Below are 13,801 nucleotides of genomic sequence, written 5' to 3'. Positions count from 1 at the left end.
GGTGTTGGTGGGGAGGGGAGGCCAGTGGACCGTCCCCCTGAGGAAGCTGTGTGGGCACCCGCACCACTCACTGTCCACCTTGTGCTTCCGTCCCCAGGAGCCTGATCAGGTGTACGAGGGGATCACCTTCGAGGACTTTCTGAAGGTGGGTGGCCTGGGCGTGGGGGCCTTGGGGGACCCTTGAAGACCTCGTGTGGTCCATGCCAGGAGGGGACATGGCTCTTTACCTGCAGTGGCAAGGGACAGGCTTCCTGGGTGACCGACATCAGTAGGAAGGGGTCAACTTGGGTGTGGCCTTTAAAGCAATTTAAACTGGTTTTTCTTATTTTTTATGGAAAAGGTAATATTCACACACAGTCAAAACAACGTAAGCAGTACAAAAGGGTATACAGTGTAAACCACATTCTCTCTCACCTGGGGTCCCACTGCCCCTCTCAGAGGTAACCCCTGTTGTAGGCTGGGCCTGGTGGCTCACGCCTGTAATCCCAGCAGTTTGGGAGGCTGAGGTGGGCAGAGCACCTGAGGTCAGGAGTTCAAGACTAGCCTGACCAACATGGTGTAACTCCATCTCTACTAAAAATACAAAACTTAGCCAGGCGTGGTGGTGGGCGCCTGTAGTCCCAGCTAGTTGGGAGGCTGAGGCACGAGGATCGCTTGAAACCAGGAGGTGGAGGTTGCAGTGAGCTGAGATCGCGCCACTGTGCTCCAGCCTGGGTGATGGAGTGAGACCCCGTCTCAAAAAAAAAAAAAAAAAAAAAAAAAGCCCCATTGTAGTTGGAACAGGGATTCTGGGAACTTTCCGTGTCTGTAGAAACAGTGTTTCTCAGAAGCTCAGATTGGAGCCGACTGCACATGCTGTGCCTGGGCCTTCCTCGCTGTGTCCTAAGATGTCACTTTCATAAAGCGGCCGCCCACTCTGCCTCCTCCCTGATGGCCTCTGCAGCCTCTGCTGGTGGGCGGTGGTTAGGCCAGTGCTGGCCTCGCAAGTCAAGAGCTGCTTCTGGCCGTTTAGATAATCAGATGCCCTGTGGCAGGGAGGGGACCCCTGCCCCATCCCCCTCCCCGCACTTGGGCCCTGGGCATCACAACAGTGTTCCCAATGCTTTTGAGGGGCTTGAGGAAGACAAGGAAGGTCAGGGGAGCAGGAGACCAAGAGGGAGAGAGGATTAGGGAAGGAAGGATCACGGCTTCTGGCCAAGGAGCCCAGAGCAGGACTGGGGGACTGGGCCCTCAGGATCACAGCGCCATGGAGCCAAGGCTGAGCCTGGCAGCCAATGGTTAGACCCGGCGGGAGAGAGGAGAGGCAGGCAACAGGGCCCGGCTGTGATAAAAGGCTGAAAGGAGACTGCGGAGGTCGGCAGGCCCCCAGGACTGCCGTGCACATGGCCCCCCGGGGCTGGCAGGGCGGACAGACTGGCAAAAGGCAGAATTTGCACTTGTGCTGCAGACTCACTCTGGCTTCTGCTGGGGACCCGGTCACCTGAGCAGGTGATGCCCGCCAGAGCAAGACAACAGGACGAAGAGCTAGAAGGTGGAGGAGGGAGGGAGGGTTGGGGAGGAAGTACAACGGCTTCAGACTGAGTAGAATGAATTTCTTTGCCTCTGAAACCAACTTCCTTGCCCTAAAGGCTGGCCTCTGCCAGGCCCCTAGTGCCCCCCAGCCTGTCCCTGTATCCCTGAGGGGTCTTTTGGGACCAGACGGCCCTTCCCATTCCCTGGTTCCTTCCATTGCCCTTGGCGACCATGTTGCCACCTGGCACTTAGCAGAAACCACTGTGAGTGGTCGTGTGTGTTACCCTGGGAACGCCTCGTGCACCCAGCAAGGATAGGGCTGCTCAACTGGAACCAGAGCTGTCTGCACACCCCATGACACCCAGAACAGCCTCAGGAAAGCAGGAAGTACCGGGGGACTGCGGCCAGAAATGTCCCAAGGCCTCCCTGTCCCCTGGGTGCCCACGGGGCTCTGACTTTCCCCCGTTACCAGCCTCGTGGCTGTCCCCGGAGATGCTGAGAGTGACAGAGAGTTTGAAGTTCTTACATAAGCGGGAGGCAGTGAGAAGTCACCCCGCCCACCACATCCCTCCATTCCTGTTCGCACCCCCCATCCTACCATCTGTGGCCCCCGTGGGCCCTGACTTGCTAAGGCGCTGGCGGGCATGGCCTTGGGAGCACTGGGGTACATACATAGCCTTGTAGTGTGAAGGTCTGCTCCAGGGCCCTGGCCAGGCTGGACTGTAGTGACAGTACCAGCACCAGGAATGGGGCCACGATGCGATCTTTGGGTAGAAATGACCTTTTTGGGCTTGAGTTTGTCTTTCTAGAATGCACGTGGTCCCTTATCCCAGGGAGGTTGTAAAGACCACACTGGAGATCCTTAAATTGATGATGGTGGCCTAGCGAAGCCTTGTGACTGCACAGCCCCTAACAGTTTACAAAACACATCCATGATGAGGATGGGTCCTTTAGAGCCCCTGACATTCTGTGAAGTGGGCGGCACAGGTTGGGGGTCCCGCATTGTCATGGAAAGGGGACTTAATGGGGTTATATAATTTGCATGAAAATCACAGAACCTGTAGTGGTGGGTGAGATTCAAATGACTTGGAGCTAAGAGCTTGGATTCAGTACTTAATAATAACTTGCTGTGACAATCTCAGAGAGAATCCAAATGTCAGAGCCAAATTAACCAGCAAAAAAGACAGATGGAAGTTTTTCGTCCTCGCTTAGCTCCTAGCCTTGAAACACAGCCCTCGGGCTTTCACCTGCCCGGAACATCACCGTTGGTGGCAGGAGAGGGTAGGTGGGGAAGGACCGAGGACCGGGGCCTGGTCAGGTGTGAGGTGGCGGTGGGAATGTGCCCTTAATGCTGGTCCATACCTTCCAGATCTGGCAGGGGATTGACATTGAGACCAAGATGCACGTCCGCTTCCTTAACATGGAAACCATGGCCCTCTGCCACTGACCCGCCGCCACCTTCGCAGAGAAACCGCACTTTGCAACGGGGCCGCCTCCCCGCGTAGCTGGAGCAGCCCAGGCCCGGCGGACAGCCTCATCCTGCAGCACCGGTACATAGCCAAGGCTCGTCCGCACACGTTGTGTCTTGTAGGGTATGGTATGTGGGACTTTGCTGTTTTTATCTCCAATAAAAAAATTTAAAAAAGGTTTGTTAATTAACGTGGCCTCGGTCAGTTCCTCACATCCATTAAAGTGGCCTGGTCACTTGGTAACATGAGACTGACTATGAGGAATAAGCAACGACAAAATTATTTTATTTTATTTATTTTGGAGACGGGGCCTCCGCCTGTCACCTAGGCTGGAGTGCAGGCGGGATTGCGGCTCGTTGCAGCTCTGACCTCCTGGGCTCAAGCAGTCTTCCTGCCTCAGGCTTCCGAGGAGCTGCGGCTACAGGCACGCACCACCACGCCCGGCTAGTTTTTACATTTTTTGTAACGACAGGGTCTTCGTGTGTTGCCCAGGCTGGTCTCTTACGACTGGGCTCAAGCGATCCTCCCGCCTCTGTTTCCCAAAGTGCTAGGATTACAGGCGTGAGCCACCACACCCAGCCCAAATACTATTGAAAGGGTGGTTTGGCAGAAGGCTTGTTCTCTTTTGTTTATTTTGGGTAAAGTATCTGCTGTTCTTCCTATGTAAGTCCTGGGAACCCCTCCGCCTTCTCCATCCTAGGGAGTAAAATAGGGAGAAGCAGCTCCTGCCCTGTGTGGGCTTCTGAGGTGGCCAGGACTCAGGCGGCGGGGCAGCCTCACCGCCACAGCCACATCTGTTCACTGATGGAGAAAACATCTGGAGCCCTGGGCCTGGGCCTGCTGCGGGGATGCACCTGAGCCCGCTGTGTTGGCCAGTGGGCGTGGGGAGTCAGGGCCTGGCTGGCTGACCCGGGACCCCCAGCTCCTCACGGTGGTGGTAAGGGGGTGTGGTCTGCCAGCCACGGCCATGCCCCTGGCTCTTTCTGGCAGTCCCGGGCCAGTTGCAGGGCCCTGCAGCGCTCCAGGAAGCAGCGGCGGTGGAAGCTGGGTAGGTAAGGATCCCTGACAACTTCAGTTATCACCTTTCGATGTGGGGACTGGCTAGAGCTGGGGGCAGGGAAACAAAGGTTGTTGGTCGCGGTGGCCTGGAGTCAGCAGAGGACTGCACCTGTGGGACGTGGAGAGCTGTGTCCTGGAGGCGCTGGGACAGCCTGCTGAGTGTGACTTCCCCATCTCCCTGTGTGGGCTGCCAGCTCATGAATGTGGCATTGAGGACCCTGGGTGACGCGTTCCCATTGCTGTGCAAGGTGGGCCAGCCTTTGCTTTCCAGGCCTCTTTCTGGTGCTGAAGTTCACGAAACGCCCGGTTCCTTTATTGACCCTCCCTGGGTGGTGTCATTCTAGCCTTCCAAGAGAGTTCTCTTGATAACTGGCAATGGGTATTATTTGCATTCTTGGCGTTTTCATTCATCGTTTTCATATGAAGCGTGCTTTATCTTTACTACAAGCCCACACCTTGCAGTTCAGAATTTAAAAGGTTTGAAGAGGCAGGCCATGGAGTCTGGCCCCCACCTCCATCCCCCCGCCCCCAGGCTTCCCTTCTCAGAGGCAGATGTGTTAGCGCCTGCCGTAGGGTCCTTCCAGAGCCATTGCACGCACGTGGAAGCGGCAGGCAGCGTTCTTAGTTCACTCCACTTTTTGTAAATGGTGATGTCTGCAGGGCGTCAGCGTCCGCCCCATGAGGTTCCAGGTGGAAACTTGTGAACAGAGGAAGTGAGCCCAGGGGCCTCTGCTTTTTTGCCCCCCACCGCACCCCCAGCATGCCCCTTCTTTTTATTTTATTTTATATTTTATTTATTTTACTATTTGAGACAGGGTCTCACTCTGTCGCCCAGGGTTGCAGTGGAGTGGCGCAATCTCAGCTCACTTCAACCTCCATCTCCCAGGCTCAAGCAATCTCCTACCTCAGCCTCCCAGGTAGCTGAGACTACAGGTACCCACCACCACGCCCCGCTAATTTTTGTATTTTTGGTAGAGACAGGGTCTCCCCATGTTTCCCAGGCTAGTTTTGAACTCCTGAGCTCATGCAATCCACCCACCTCTGCCTCCCAAAGCGCTGGTAGTGCCCAGCCCTACCCTCTACATTAAAGGCTCAGGGAGTTCACTCGGTACAGCCCGTCATAAGCGCAGCCCCCGGACGCTGTTCTAGGAGACGGTGACTTGTGCTTAAGGCTGCAAACGCACAGAGCCCAGATGGTGCTGGGAGGCCCCATCTCCACTCTAGCATTGAGCCTGGTGTGGTCTCAGTGGGGACCCTAGGCCGGGGAGTGGCAGCAGGGGGAGCCTCAGCCTCACACCAGGGACCCCTGGCCATGTGCTTGTGGACAGTTGTCACATCTGAGGCAATGGTGGGCACAGCAGGCAGAAGCACTGTTGTTGGATGCGTTCCCATGGTGCTGAGCACCTGCTCCCCGAGGGCTGCCACGCCCCTGCCCCCTCGAGAGGTGCCTGAGAGTTCTGGGTGTTCCATGGATGAATATTGACTTCAACAGGTGTATAACTGTTTTAATACGTGTAAGAAAAGAAGTAACTTTACCACACACCAGGGAGTCCATGGGATGCTGCTTAGGATGACTGAAAGTCAGAACTTAAATTTAAAAACACAGCCAAGCAGCACAGGGAGCTAAAAGGCCAGGCGACCCGCTACACAGGGAGCAGGCGAATGGCCCCGGGAAAGTGAGTGCAGTCTGGGGAGGCTCAGCCTTTGGTTAATACGCACAACCTCCTGGGTAGGTGCCAAGCTGCGGCTGAGAGGCTCTGGACTCCGTGCTGTCATTGTCATTGTAAGCACCTGGCAGAGCCTGGTAGACACCAGACAGCAGCGTGTGCCACCCTAGTCTCCTGAGGCCTCTGTCTCTGCAGGTCAGTGGCTGGAGGCAAGTTCAGTCTCTGGGGAGGTGAAATTGCATGGTCTGAAATCACCTCTGGAACTCTGCTTCTCGGTCTAGGACTCCATTCAACACTCAAAGCTGCAGGGCAGGCCGGGCACAGTGGGTGGCTCATGCCTGTGCTCTTGGGAGGCCGAGGCAGGCAAATCACTTGGGGTCAGGAGTTCGAGCCCAGTCTGGCCAACATGGAGAAACACTGTCTCTACTAAAAATACAAAAATTAGCTGGGCATGGTGGTGGGCGCCTGTAGTCCCAGCTACTCAGGAGGCTGAGGCGGGAGAATCGCTTGAACCCGGGAGGTGGAGGCTGCAGTGAGCCAAGATCACGCCGCTGCACTCCAGCCTGGGCGACAGAGCAAGGCTCTGTCTCAAAAAAAAAAAAAAAAAAAAAAAAAAAGCTGCAGGGCCAAGACAGAGGTCTCTGTTTCCTTCCCTCAAGCGCTAACTACATAGTGGGAGAGACAAAGCCCCTGGGACTTCCAGGTGGATCCCAGGTGGTTTCCTCTGGAGGGAAGTGGGACGCGATCCCCTCACCCACTCTCCCTGCCTTCCCCTGCTGCTCGGGAGCCGCTTGGTCCCCCGGCTGCTGGCAGAAGGCACCTAGAAAGTCGCTAGGACAGCCTGGTGGGGATCGGCCTTACTGCAAGAACCAACCTCTACCAGCCCCCATGCACCTTGCCCTGTTCTGCCCATGTGAGCAGGACGATCTGCGGTGCCACTGAGCAGGAGGGGACACTGGCACCGCCACTATAGGCCTCAGGTTTTCTGGGACTCTCCCAGTTTGCTTTGATTTGGTTCTTTTCAACAAAGGCAGTTCATTAATGTAAAGTGTTTTTATAAATAAGTCACCTTCCGTCAGCCCCTGTGCCCTGAGTTTTCGTTTGGAAGATGTGGCCACGATGGACACACATCAAATGTGCTCCCGACTGTTTGGGCCACTGAGGCCTGCCTGATGTCTTTGAAGCTTTAGGCCGCCGCTTATCTAAACAGCTCATTAAAATGAGGTTGAGACACGGCGAACCCGGTCCGCACCTCGGAAGAAAGCTCATGTGTGCGTCATCACTGAGGGGGTCCTCTAACTGGCAGGGTGAGGGCCCGTTACCACCAGAGTGTGGACACAGCAATCACCTGGCGCTCTCCTGCCCGGCTCCTGGCATTGTCTGTGGCATCCTGAGAACAATCAGGGTTGGCGATGAGTTGCTGCAAACCTGCTCCCAGAAGGGGCAGGCTGTGCGTCTTGTGGCGCTGCTGGCCTCTGATCAACAGAGACCGAGGGTCGCTGCTCCGGACACAGATCTCGGTCAGCCTCACCATCTGGGCACAGCAGTCTGCGCCTCGGACTGGAGGCAGGTGGTTCAGAAATGGCTTTTGTTACCTGCTGGACATTGGGGCGTGCCTGCGAGGGGATTTCTGGCCTCACAGACCCTGGCCCAAGTGCAGCAAGCCGCTCTTGTCGCTGGATGGGGACAGGAATGGAATGACTGGGTCACCTCAACTTGAGCAGCCCGAAGGAGGTGATGTGTTTGCCCTGAAGCCCGGTCGGCGGGTGAGTGATGACCATGTGCACAGGTTAACAGCCTTCCTTCCATCAGAAATGGCGCCAGTGACTAAAAGGAACTAGGCAGAAATCAGCACTAAGTCACATATTTGAAGGAAGCTGATAAGGCCATCCTTTGAGGGCCACAGGCCATGGGTGGAGAAGACTGAGCAGGGGCGGATCGTCAGCCTGCTGGACGCCAGGGGAGGTCATCTCTGTCCATACTCTTCAGCCATCTGCCAGGAATAGTCGAAAGCAGGCTGTACTCCTAATATCGCCGTATTACCAAGGGGAAAGGTTGGCTTTTGGATGTTGAAAGAATATGGCAATTTGACACAAACACTCTAATTTGGTTGGTTTACAAAAGGGCTGTGTGATGGAAATGGAATATGAGGAGCTCAGGGGACACACTGCAGCCACGTTAAGCATGAATTATGGATAAGGGAACGGAGTAAGATGACAGCAGCTTCCAGCTCTGGCCAAATACCCGCTTAGGGAACGAATTATTGCTAGACTTTAACAAAACAATGCTGTTGTTTTCTGGGCCAAGGAACTGGAAAGTTCTTTTTATACTTTGCTAATGGGAGACAGGTCATCTGTGGATCTGATCCTTGTCATGGAGCAGTTGAACCTGTCCCCACCTGCCTGCAGTTAACGAGGCTGCAGCTGAACTCTGCTGTGCTGGAAATGGCGCCGTGTGACTTAAGTAGGCTGATGGGGAGTTAAAAATACAAGTTGCCTTGGCAAGGATTTTGCAAACACCTGCCTTGCAGGCTGTCCTCCCACACAGCGACCTTGGGAAAGCCAGGAAAAGCTGAGTAGGGGGAGCCAGGGTGTAACCGCGCTCCCCGGGGCGCTGGCGGTGTGTCTTTCCTCTTGCAGAATTTGCACGTGGCTGTCAGCAGGGGCTTGGTGGTGGACCAGCCTGGTCCTAGGAGGACTCACGACTCTGAGGAGGACGTGGTGGCTGCTCAGCCCTCTAATCTGTTGACCAAGTCAGCAAGGGACTGGGCTCCATCTCACAGAGGAAGGGCTGGCGCCCCGAGAGTGGCTCTGACGGGGTGGCAGTGGTCAGGGGGCCTGCTGAGGAGCTAGCCGCCATGTCTATCTTAGAGAAACGACAAGGCAGCGTTTGTCCTAGTGTTGGGCGAGGGAAGAAAAGACAGGGCGTGACAGCTCAGCTGGGGGGGCGTCCCCTTCCCTTCCTAGGGAACGAAACAGACCCCAGTGCAGAGCAGTCAAACGGCTGCTTCTGGAAGCCCATGCTGGGCATCAGAGGCCCAAAGTGGGCTGGGAACAACATGGCACCCGCCGGAGCCCAGCAAGAGGGAATCTGCCATCGCACATTAGAGGCAGCCCTTGTCCAAGTCGCCGCAGGCCCCTGCAGCGGTAGCCAGGTAACCATCTGGCCTGGCTGTGTGGGTGTCGCGGGCAGGCCTGTGTGGCTCACAGCACCTCGGCCCGGCCGGCCAGCGCCGTGAGCTCAGTGCTGCTGCAGCTGCTGCTCAGAGCGAAGGCTCCGTCAGGCAGCGGGAGACAGCCCTCTTGGAGCCCCTGTGGTGGCCTGCCCGGAATAGCAGCCGCGGGACAGTTGTCATGAGAAGGCTGGACCCTCACCGGGGTAAGCCGTTTCTCTGCAACTGTAAGCAAAGTGGGTTTGCAGTGGCCAGCATCTGCCATCTAACACGTGTGGTGGGAAGCGCTAGCCCCTGGAACGTGGGGCCTTTAGCTCTCAAGAGGGGGGATGGGGGTGAAGGACTTCATCTTGGGGGTGTCAGCCTTCCCTTTCAGGAAGGACCACGCCCTTTTCTTGGGGAAATTCCGTTTCCCTCCGATCAGCTGAAAGCCTGGCCTTCAGACAGGGTGGGGAGCTGTGCTTTGTAGAAGGTGCTGCCGTTCATGGAGTATCTCTGAGACATCAATTATTGCCTGGGCAACAGCAGCACCACGGCGGCACATGGCTTGGGTTGCAAAACACACTCTAGGGGCAGAGACGAATTCTCGGGGGGGGCTGCAGTCCCTTCAAGAATCTGATGAGAGGTAACCATGTTTTTTCCCAGAAAATGCCCTCATGCACCATTTCACACACAGCGGGTCCTTGAAGAGCATCATTTTATTCAATGTCATTTTGTTATAACATTGAGAAAAAAATTGATTCCCGGCTGGGGCCACTGTCTGTACAGTCTGGACGTCCTCCCGGTCTGTGAGTTTTCTGGGCACTCGTTTCCTCCCAAGCCCCAAAGATGTGCAGGTGAGGTTTGTTGGTGTCTGGTCGCAGTCTGAGTGTGTGTGTGAGGTGAGTGTGCCCTGTGATGGGAGGGCGTCCTGTCCAGGGTGGGTCCCTGCCTTGCACACTGAGCTGCTGGGATAGGCTCTGGTCGCCCACCACCTTGAACTGGAATAACAGTTGGAAAATGAAAGAAGGAATGAATAAAAATTATTGTAAAAAAAAAAAAAACTGCCTCCCCTAACCATACACATGCACAACAGTAAGTGACGCTGTGCACGAGTGCCCAGTGAGCCCAGTCTGGTGTTTGACCTGTGTGGTGGAAGGAGGCGCTCCTGACAATTTTTGCTTTGCAAACATTGATATGACCCACCATCGCTACAACTGCCAACACCCACTGAAGTCACCAAAAATTGGGTAATTACGTTGTTTTCAGTAATTTTTCTTAAATGTATGTATAACTCATGTCTACTTAATGTTTAATATTAGAAGTGTTTGATTTCAAGTTCTAAAGTTTGGTGATGTTTTTATGGCCAGCAATATGCCATGGGAACTTAACTCTTGTTTACATCCATTAGCCTATAGTAAAATTAGTTTCATTATACATCATTTTGCTTAAAGTTGCAAGTTCTTTTTTTGAGACAAAGTCTCGCTCTATTGCCCAGGCTGGAGTGCAGTGGTGCGATCTCCACTCACTGCAACCTCTGCTTCTCGGCTGCAAGCGATTCTCCTGCCTCAGCCTCCCGAGTAGTTGTGATTACAGGCATGCACCACCAGGCCTGGCTAATTTTTGTGTTTTTAGTAGAGATGGGGTTTCGCCATGTTGGCCAGGCTGGTCTTGAACTCCTGATCTCAGGTGATCCGCCTGCCTTGGCAGATTTCAAGGGGGTGGAAAGAGAGCTGGAACCGTGGCATACCAGGGGATTATCACTGTATGCCTTGCCCAAGTTAAAATAACTTGACCAATAAATAAATTCAAAGCATTTAATATTAGAAGAACTACGGACATCATAAAGCAGAAAGCAAGTCCGACCGTGTTTTGAGACGCGACATGAGATCTTCCGCGTTTCACCGTCCAGCTCCCCCGGCAGCATGCTTGAGTGTCTCCACCTGTGGGGAGCCGGGGATGGAGGCATCTCTGGGAGGGACTCAGGAGGAAAGTAGAGGACCAATCGGCTGAAACCTCAGAACTTGTGAAACAGGGGTCTGGGTAAAGGTAAGGGGGCTTAATTTGGATAAATGTTGGCTTATAAAGGAGCATTTCTCCTTCCCGTCAGTGTGATTGATTCCAGGGTGTTCAGGTTTGCAGCAGAAAACGCTGCCTGAAGTTGGTGTGCTTGAAGGTAACAGCTTGGATCCAATACATTTTCCTTTACAAAACCCAGGCAACTTTCATGAGTGGCAGGTATGTTACAAACAGGCTTTGCGGTGGGAGGGTCTACACTTGTGAGATTTTTATACTGGACCAGCTGCTGGCTGCTGTAATTCTGGGTCTAATGACTTTACACTCAGTTACCTTTAATTGCTGCAAACTAGGAAGGGAGAATGCCCCCGCAAAATGAACTGGGAATGCAGACTTAGAAGGGGCTGCTTTTTGAAAAGAAAAATATTTTCCCCCGTGGTCCAGATGACTATGAGAGAGAAAGGGCGGGGCTTGATGAGAACCTTCTAAAGCCAGGTCACCAGCAAGCAGTCTGACCACCCCATGACGACAATGCAGGTAAACAAAACCCTGCATGTGCTGCCTACAGGCCGTCTCCACTTAGGAAGCCAGCTGGCTGAAAGGAAGCAGGACACCCTCCGGTCCATCTGCCGCAGGAAGGCGGGTCCGAAGGAAAGCACTCTGGACGGGAGGCCACGCTTCCCAGCCGCAGCTCTGTCTGCTCCGTTCCCCTGTGTAGTTGGAGATGAATGTGGAGTAGCTGCATACCTTAAGCAATCTGAAAAACCTTCCAGAACCTTCAAGACGTGAAGGTTCCAGGCTTTGGAGTCATGGCCAGCATTTCCCGCTGATATATACGCATGTGCAACTGAGAGGACTCGGGTTTTCTCTGGAATGAGTGTGGATAGACGGTTCCCACGTGGCAGGTACTTCCGCATCCTCAGGTACCTTTTCTCTTCCTCATGGCTCCTTGTACCTTTTTGTTTTATCAAGAGTTGTATATTTTGTCTTTTTATTTTTTTGTCAAAAACTGCTTTTGAGCCGGGTGCAGTGACTCACACCTGTAATCCAAGCACTTTGGGAGGCTGAGGCAGGCGGATTATTTGAGGTCAGAAGTTTGAGACCAGCCTGGCCAACATGGCAAAACCCTGTCTCTACTAAAAAATACACAAATTAGCCAGGTGTGATGGCAGGAGAATCACTTGAACCCAGGAGGCAGAGGTTGCAGTGAGCCGAGATCAGGCCATTGCTCTCCAGCCTAGGTGACAGAGCGAGACTCCACCTAAAAAAAACAAAAAACAAAAAACCCCTGCTTTTGACTTTATAATAACTATTGGTTTTCTATTCCGTTAATGTCTGATTTTATCCTGATTTAACCCCTGCCTTCTGCTTGCTTTGGGATTGCGGCTACCTTTTCTGAGCTGAGGTGCCAGCCCCTCCCAGCCTCATCCCCTGGGTTTTGTATTCAGTGCTTTTACTGTCAACCCAGTCTAGAGAGTTTATAGTTTGTTTTTATTAACTTCTTTAAATCCAAGTGAATTCGGGAGTGTCTGGAATTGTCTTATTTTGCTTTTTGTTGATTTCTCACTATTCTGTACGGGGGTCAATTCCTAGAAAAGCAGGGTGCAGTGCCCGAGGGTACGGCCCACAGGGTGCAGTGTCTCGGGGGTTGGAGGGGTTCTATAATTTGGCCTGTATGGTGCGAATCTTTGTGTATCTGAGCTGTTCTTTGTGGCCTTCGTACAGGGTGGTTTTTTGTCATGTTCTATGTGTATCTGAAATTCTATACATATCTATTGGATCCAGCTTGTTAGCGATATTAAGTAAATCTTCCAGATCTTTACGTTTTTCTCACTGATTTGCCTGCTATGAGAATGGATTTTATTGCTCTTTGTAGTTCTATCAGTTTTTGCTTTGATATTCTGAAGGTATATTAGGTGGATGCTGTTGCGTTTAGAACTGTTGAAAATCAAGAGTAAGGCAATGGCTTGCTTCCAGAATACTTTGGAAATGGCAGCTCTGTATCACACTGAACAGTTATCTCCTGTCCTGTTCATCTTGATGGCTGTTTAGTCAATGAATATTTAGAAAAGATTTGCTTTGTAACACACATCATAGACACAACAGTAAGCAAAATAGTCATTAATGACTAAACTGTGTAAGTATATAATTATAAACCATGGTAAAAGCTGTGAAGAAAAAGTACTGCTCTACCAGCTTGCTACTGGAAGGTGGTGGTGGCAAGTGTCACAGAAGAGCACCCTAAGTAAATACAGGGAAAAGGACATGGAGGTTATTGCCTTGGAGGCCAGGGACAAGCACATCCAAAGGCCCTCGGAGGAAAAGAGGGAAGGGACTGGAGACTGGAAAGACGGCCTGCAGGGCTGGAGCTGGGAAGGCGAACACAGAGAAGCTGGTTGAGCAGGGACCATATGGGACCTCACAGCGAGATCCCTGAGGTGTCCTGAGGGAGCTGAGGCCAGAGTGGCCGGCTGGGTGGGGAAGGAGGCTACGTTTGTGTTGGCAGCATGTGCGACTTGAGCCCCAGCATACACCAGGTTGCCCCAGGCGCCGGGGAAGTGCAGGGGTCAGGGAGACACATGCCGTCAGGCACAGCACCCTGGGCCGCCTTCTTCCCCTAAACATTTACCACCCGTGCAGAGCCGCCTGGAGTTTTAATGTGGATAAAACTGGTTCTTCCCATTTTTCTCCTTGCTCCTGAGGCACGTCCCTAAACGTGGTTATAGGGAAAGGCCAGTGCGAGGTCATAGTAGTGAGTGGCCATGGCGTCACAGGATGAACGGCAGACAGGGAGAGGGCTCTGGAAGGCCAGCTGGTCCACTGCAAACTCGTAGGCACGGATCAGCCCCCGGTGTCTAGAAAGAGCAGAAAGATGGTGACAGGTCAGGGCGGCCTCGCTGGCCTTCACCCCGGCTGCTTCTGTCTTT

The 13,801-nt window shown here is 53.5% G+C and overlaps 3 protein-coding genes across 7 annotated transcripts in view; 2 read left to right on the top strand and 1 right to left on the bottom strand.

The window, feature by feature from the left end:
• TESC (tescalcin) overlaps positions 1 to 3,172 on the top strand; it is a 62,055-nt gene extending 58,883 nt beyond the window's left edge. For both annotated transcript variants that reach the window (XM_050748174.1, XM_050748173.1), the window contains 2 exons: positions 98 to 145; positions 2,882 to 3,172. In XM_050748174.1, coding sequence (XP_050604131.1) covers positions 98 to 145; positions 2,882 to 2,959 — 126 coding nt within the window. In that variant the 3' untranslated portion in view covers positions 2,960 to 3,172. The remainder of the gene's footprint in view (positions 1 to 97; positions 146 to 2,881) is intronic.
• Positions 1 to 13,801, top strand: part of SPRING1 (SREBF pathway regulator in golgi 1) — a 465,726-nt gene that overhangs the window by 141,267 nt on the left and 310,658 nt on the right. The window lies entirely within an intron of this gene.
• Positions 10,663 to 13,801, bottom strand: part of FBXW8 (F-box and WD repeat domain containing 8) — a 114,002-nt gene continuing 110,863 nt past the window's right edge. For 2 of the 3 annotated variants that reach the window (XM_050747992.1, XM_050747993.1), the window contains exon 11: positions 10,663 to 13,729. In XM_050747992.1, coding sequence (XP_050603949.1) covers positions 13,585 to 13,729 — 145 coding nt within the window. In that variant the 3' untranslated portion in view covers positions 10,663 to 13,584. The remainder of the gene's footprint in view (positions 13,730 to 13,801) is intronic. The other variant, XR_007717645.1, reaches the window with a different exon arrangement.

Source organism: Macaca thibetana, chromosome 11 (genome assembly GCF_024542745.1).
Source record: "Macaca thibetana thibetana isolate TM-01 chromosome 11, ASM2454274v1, whole genome shotgun sequence".
In the NCBI taxonomy this organism is placed as follows: Eukaryota; Metazoa; Chordata; class Mammalia; order Primates; family Cercopithecidae; genus Macaca; species Macaca thibetana.
This window is presented reverse-complemented; position numbering and strand designations above follow the sequence as displayed.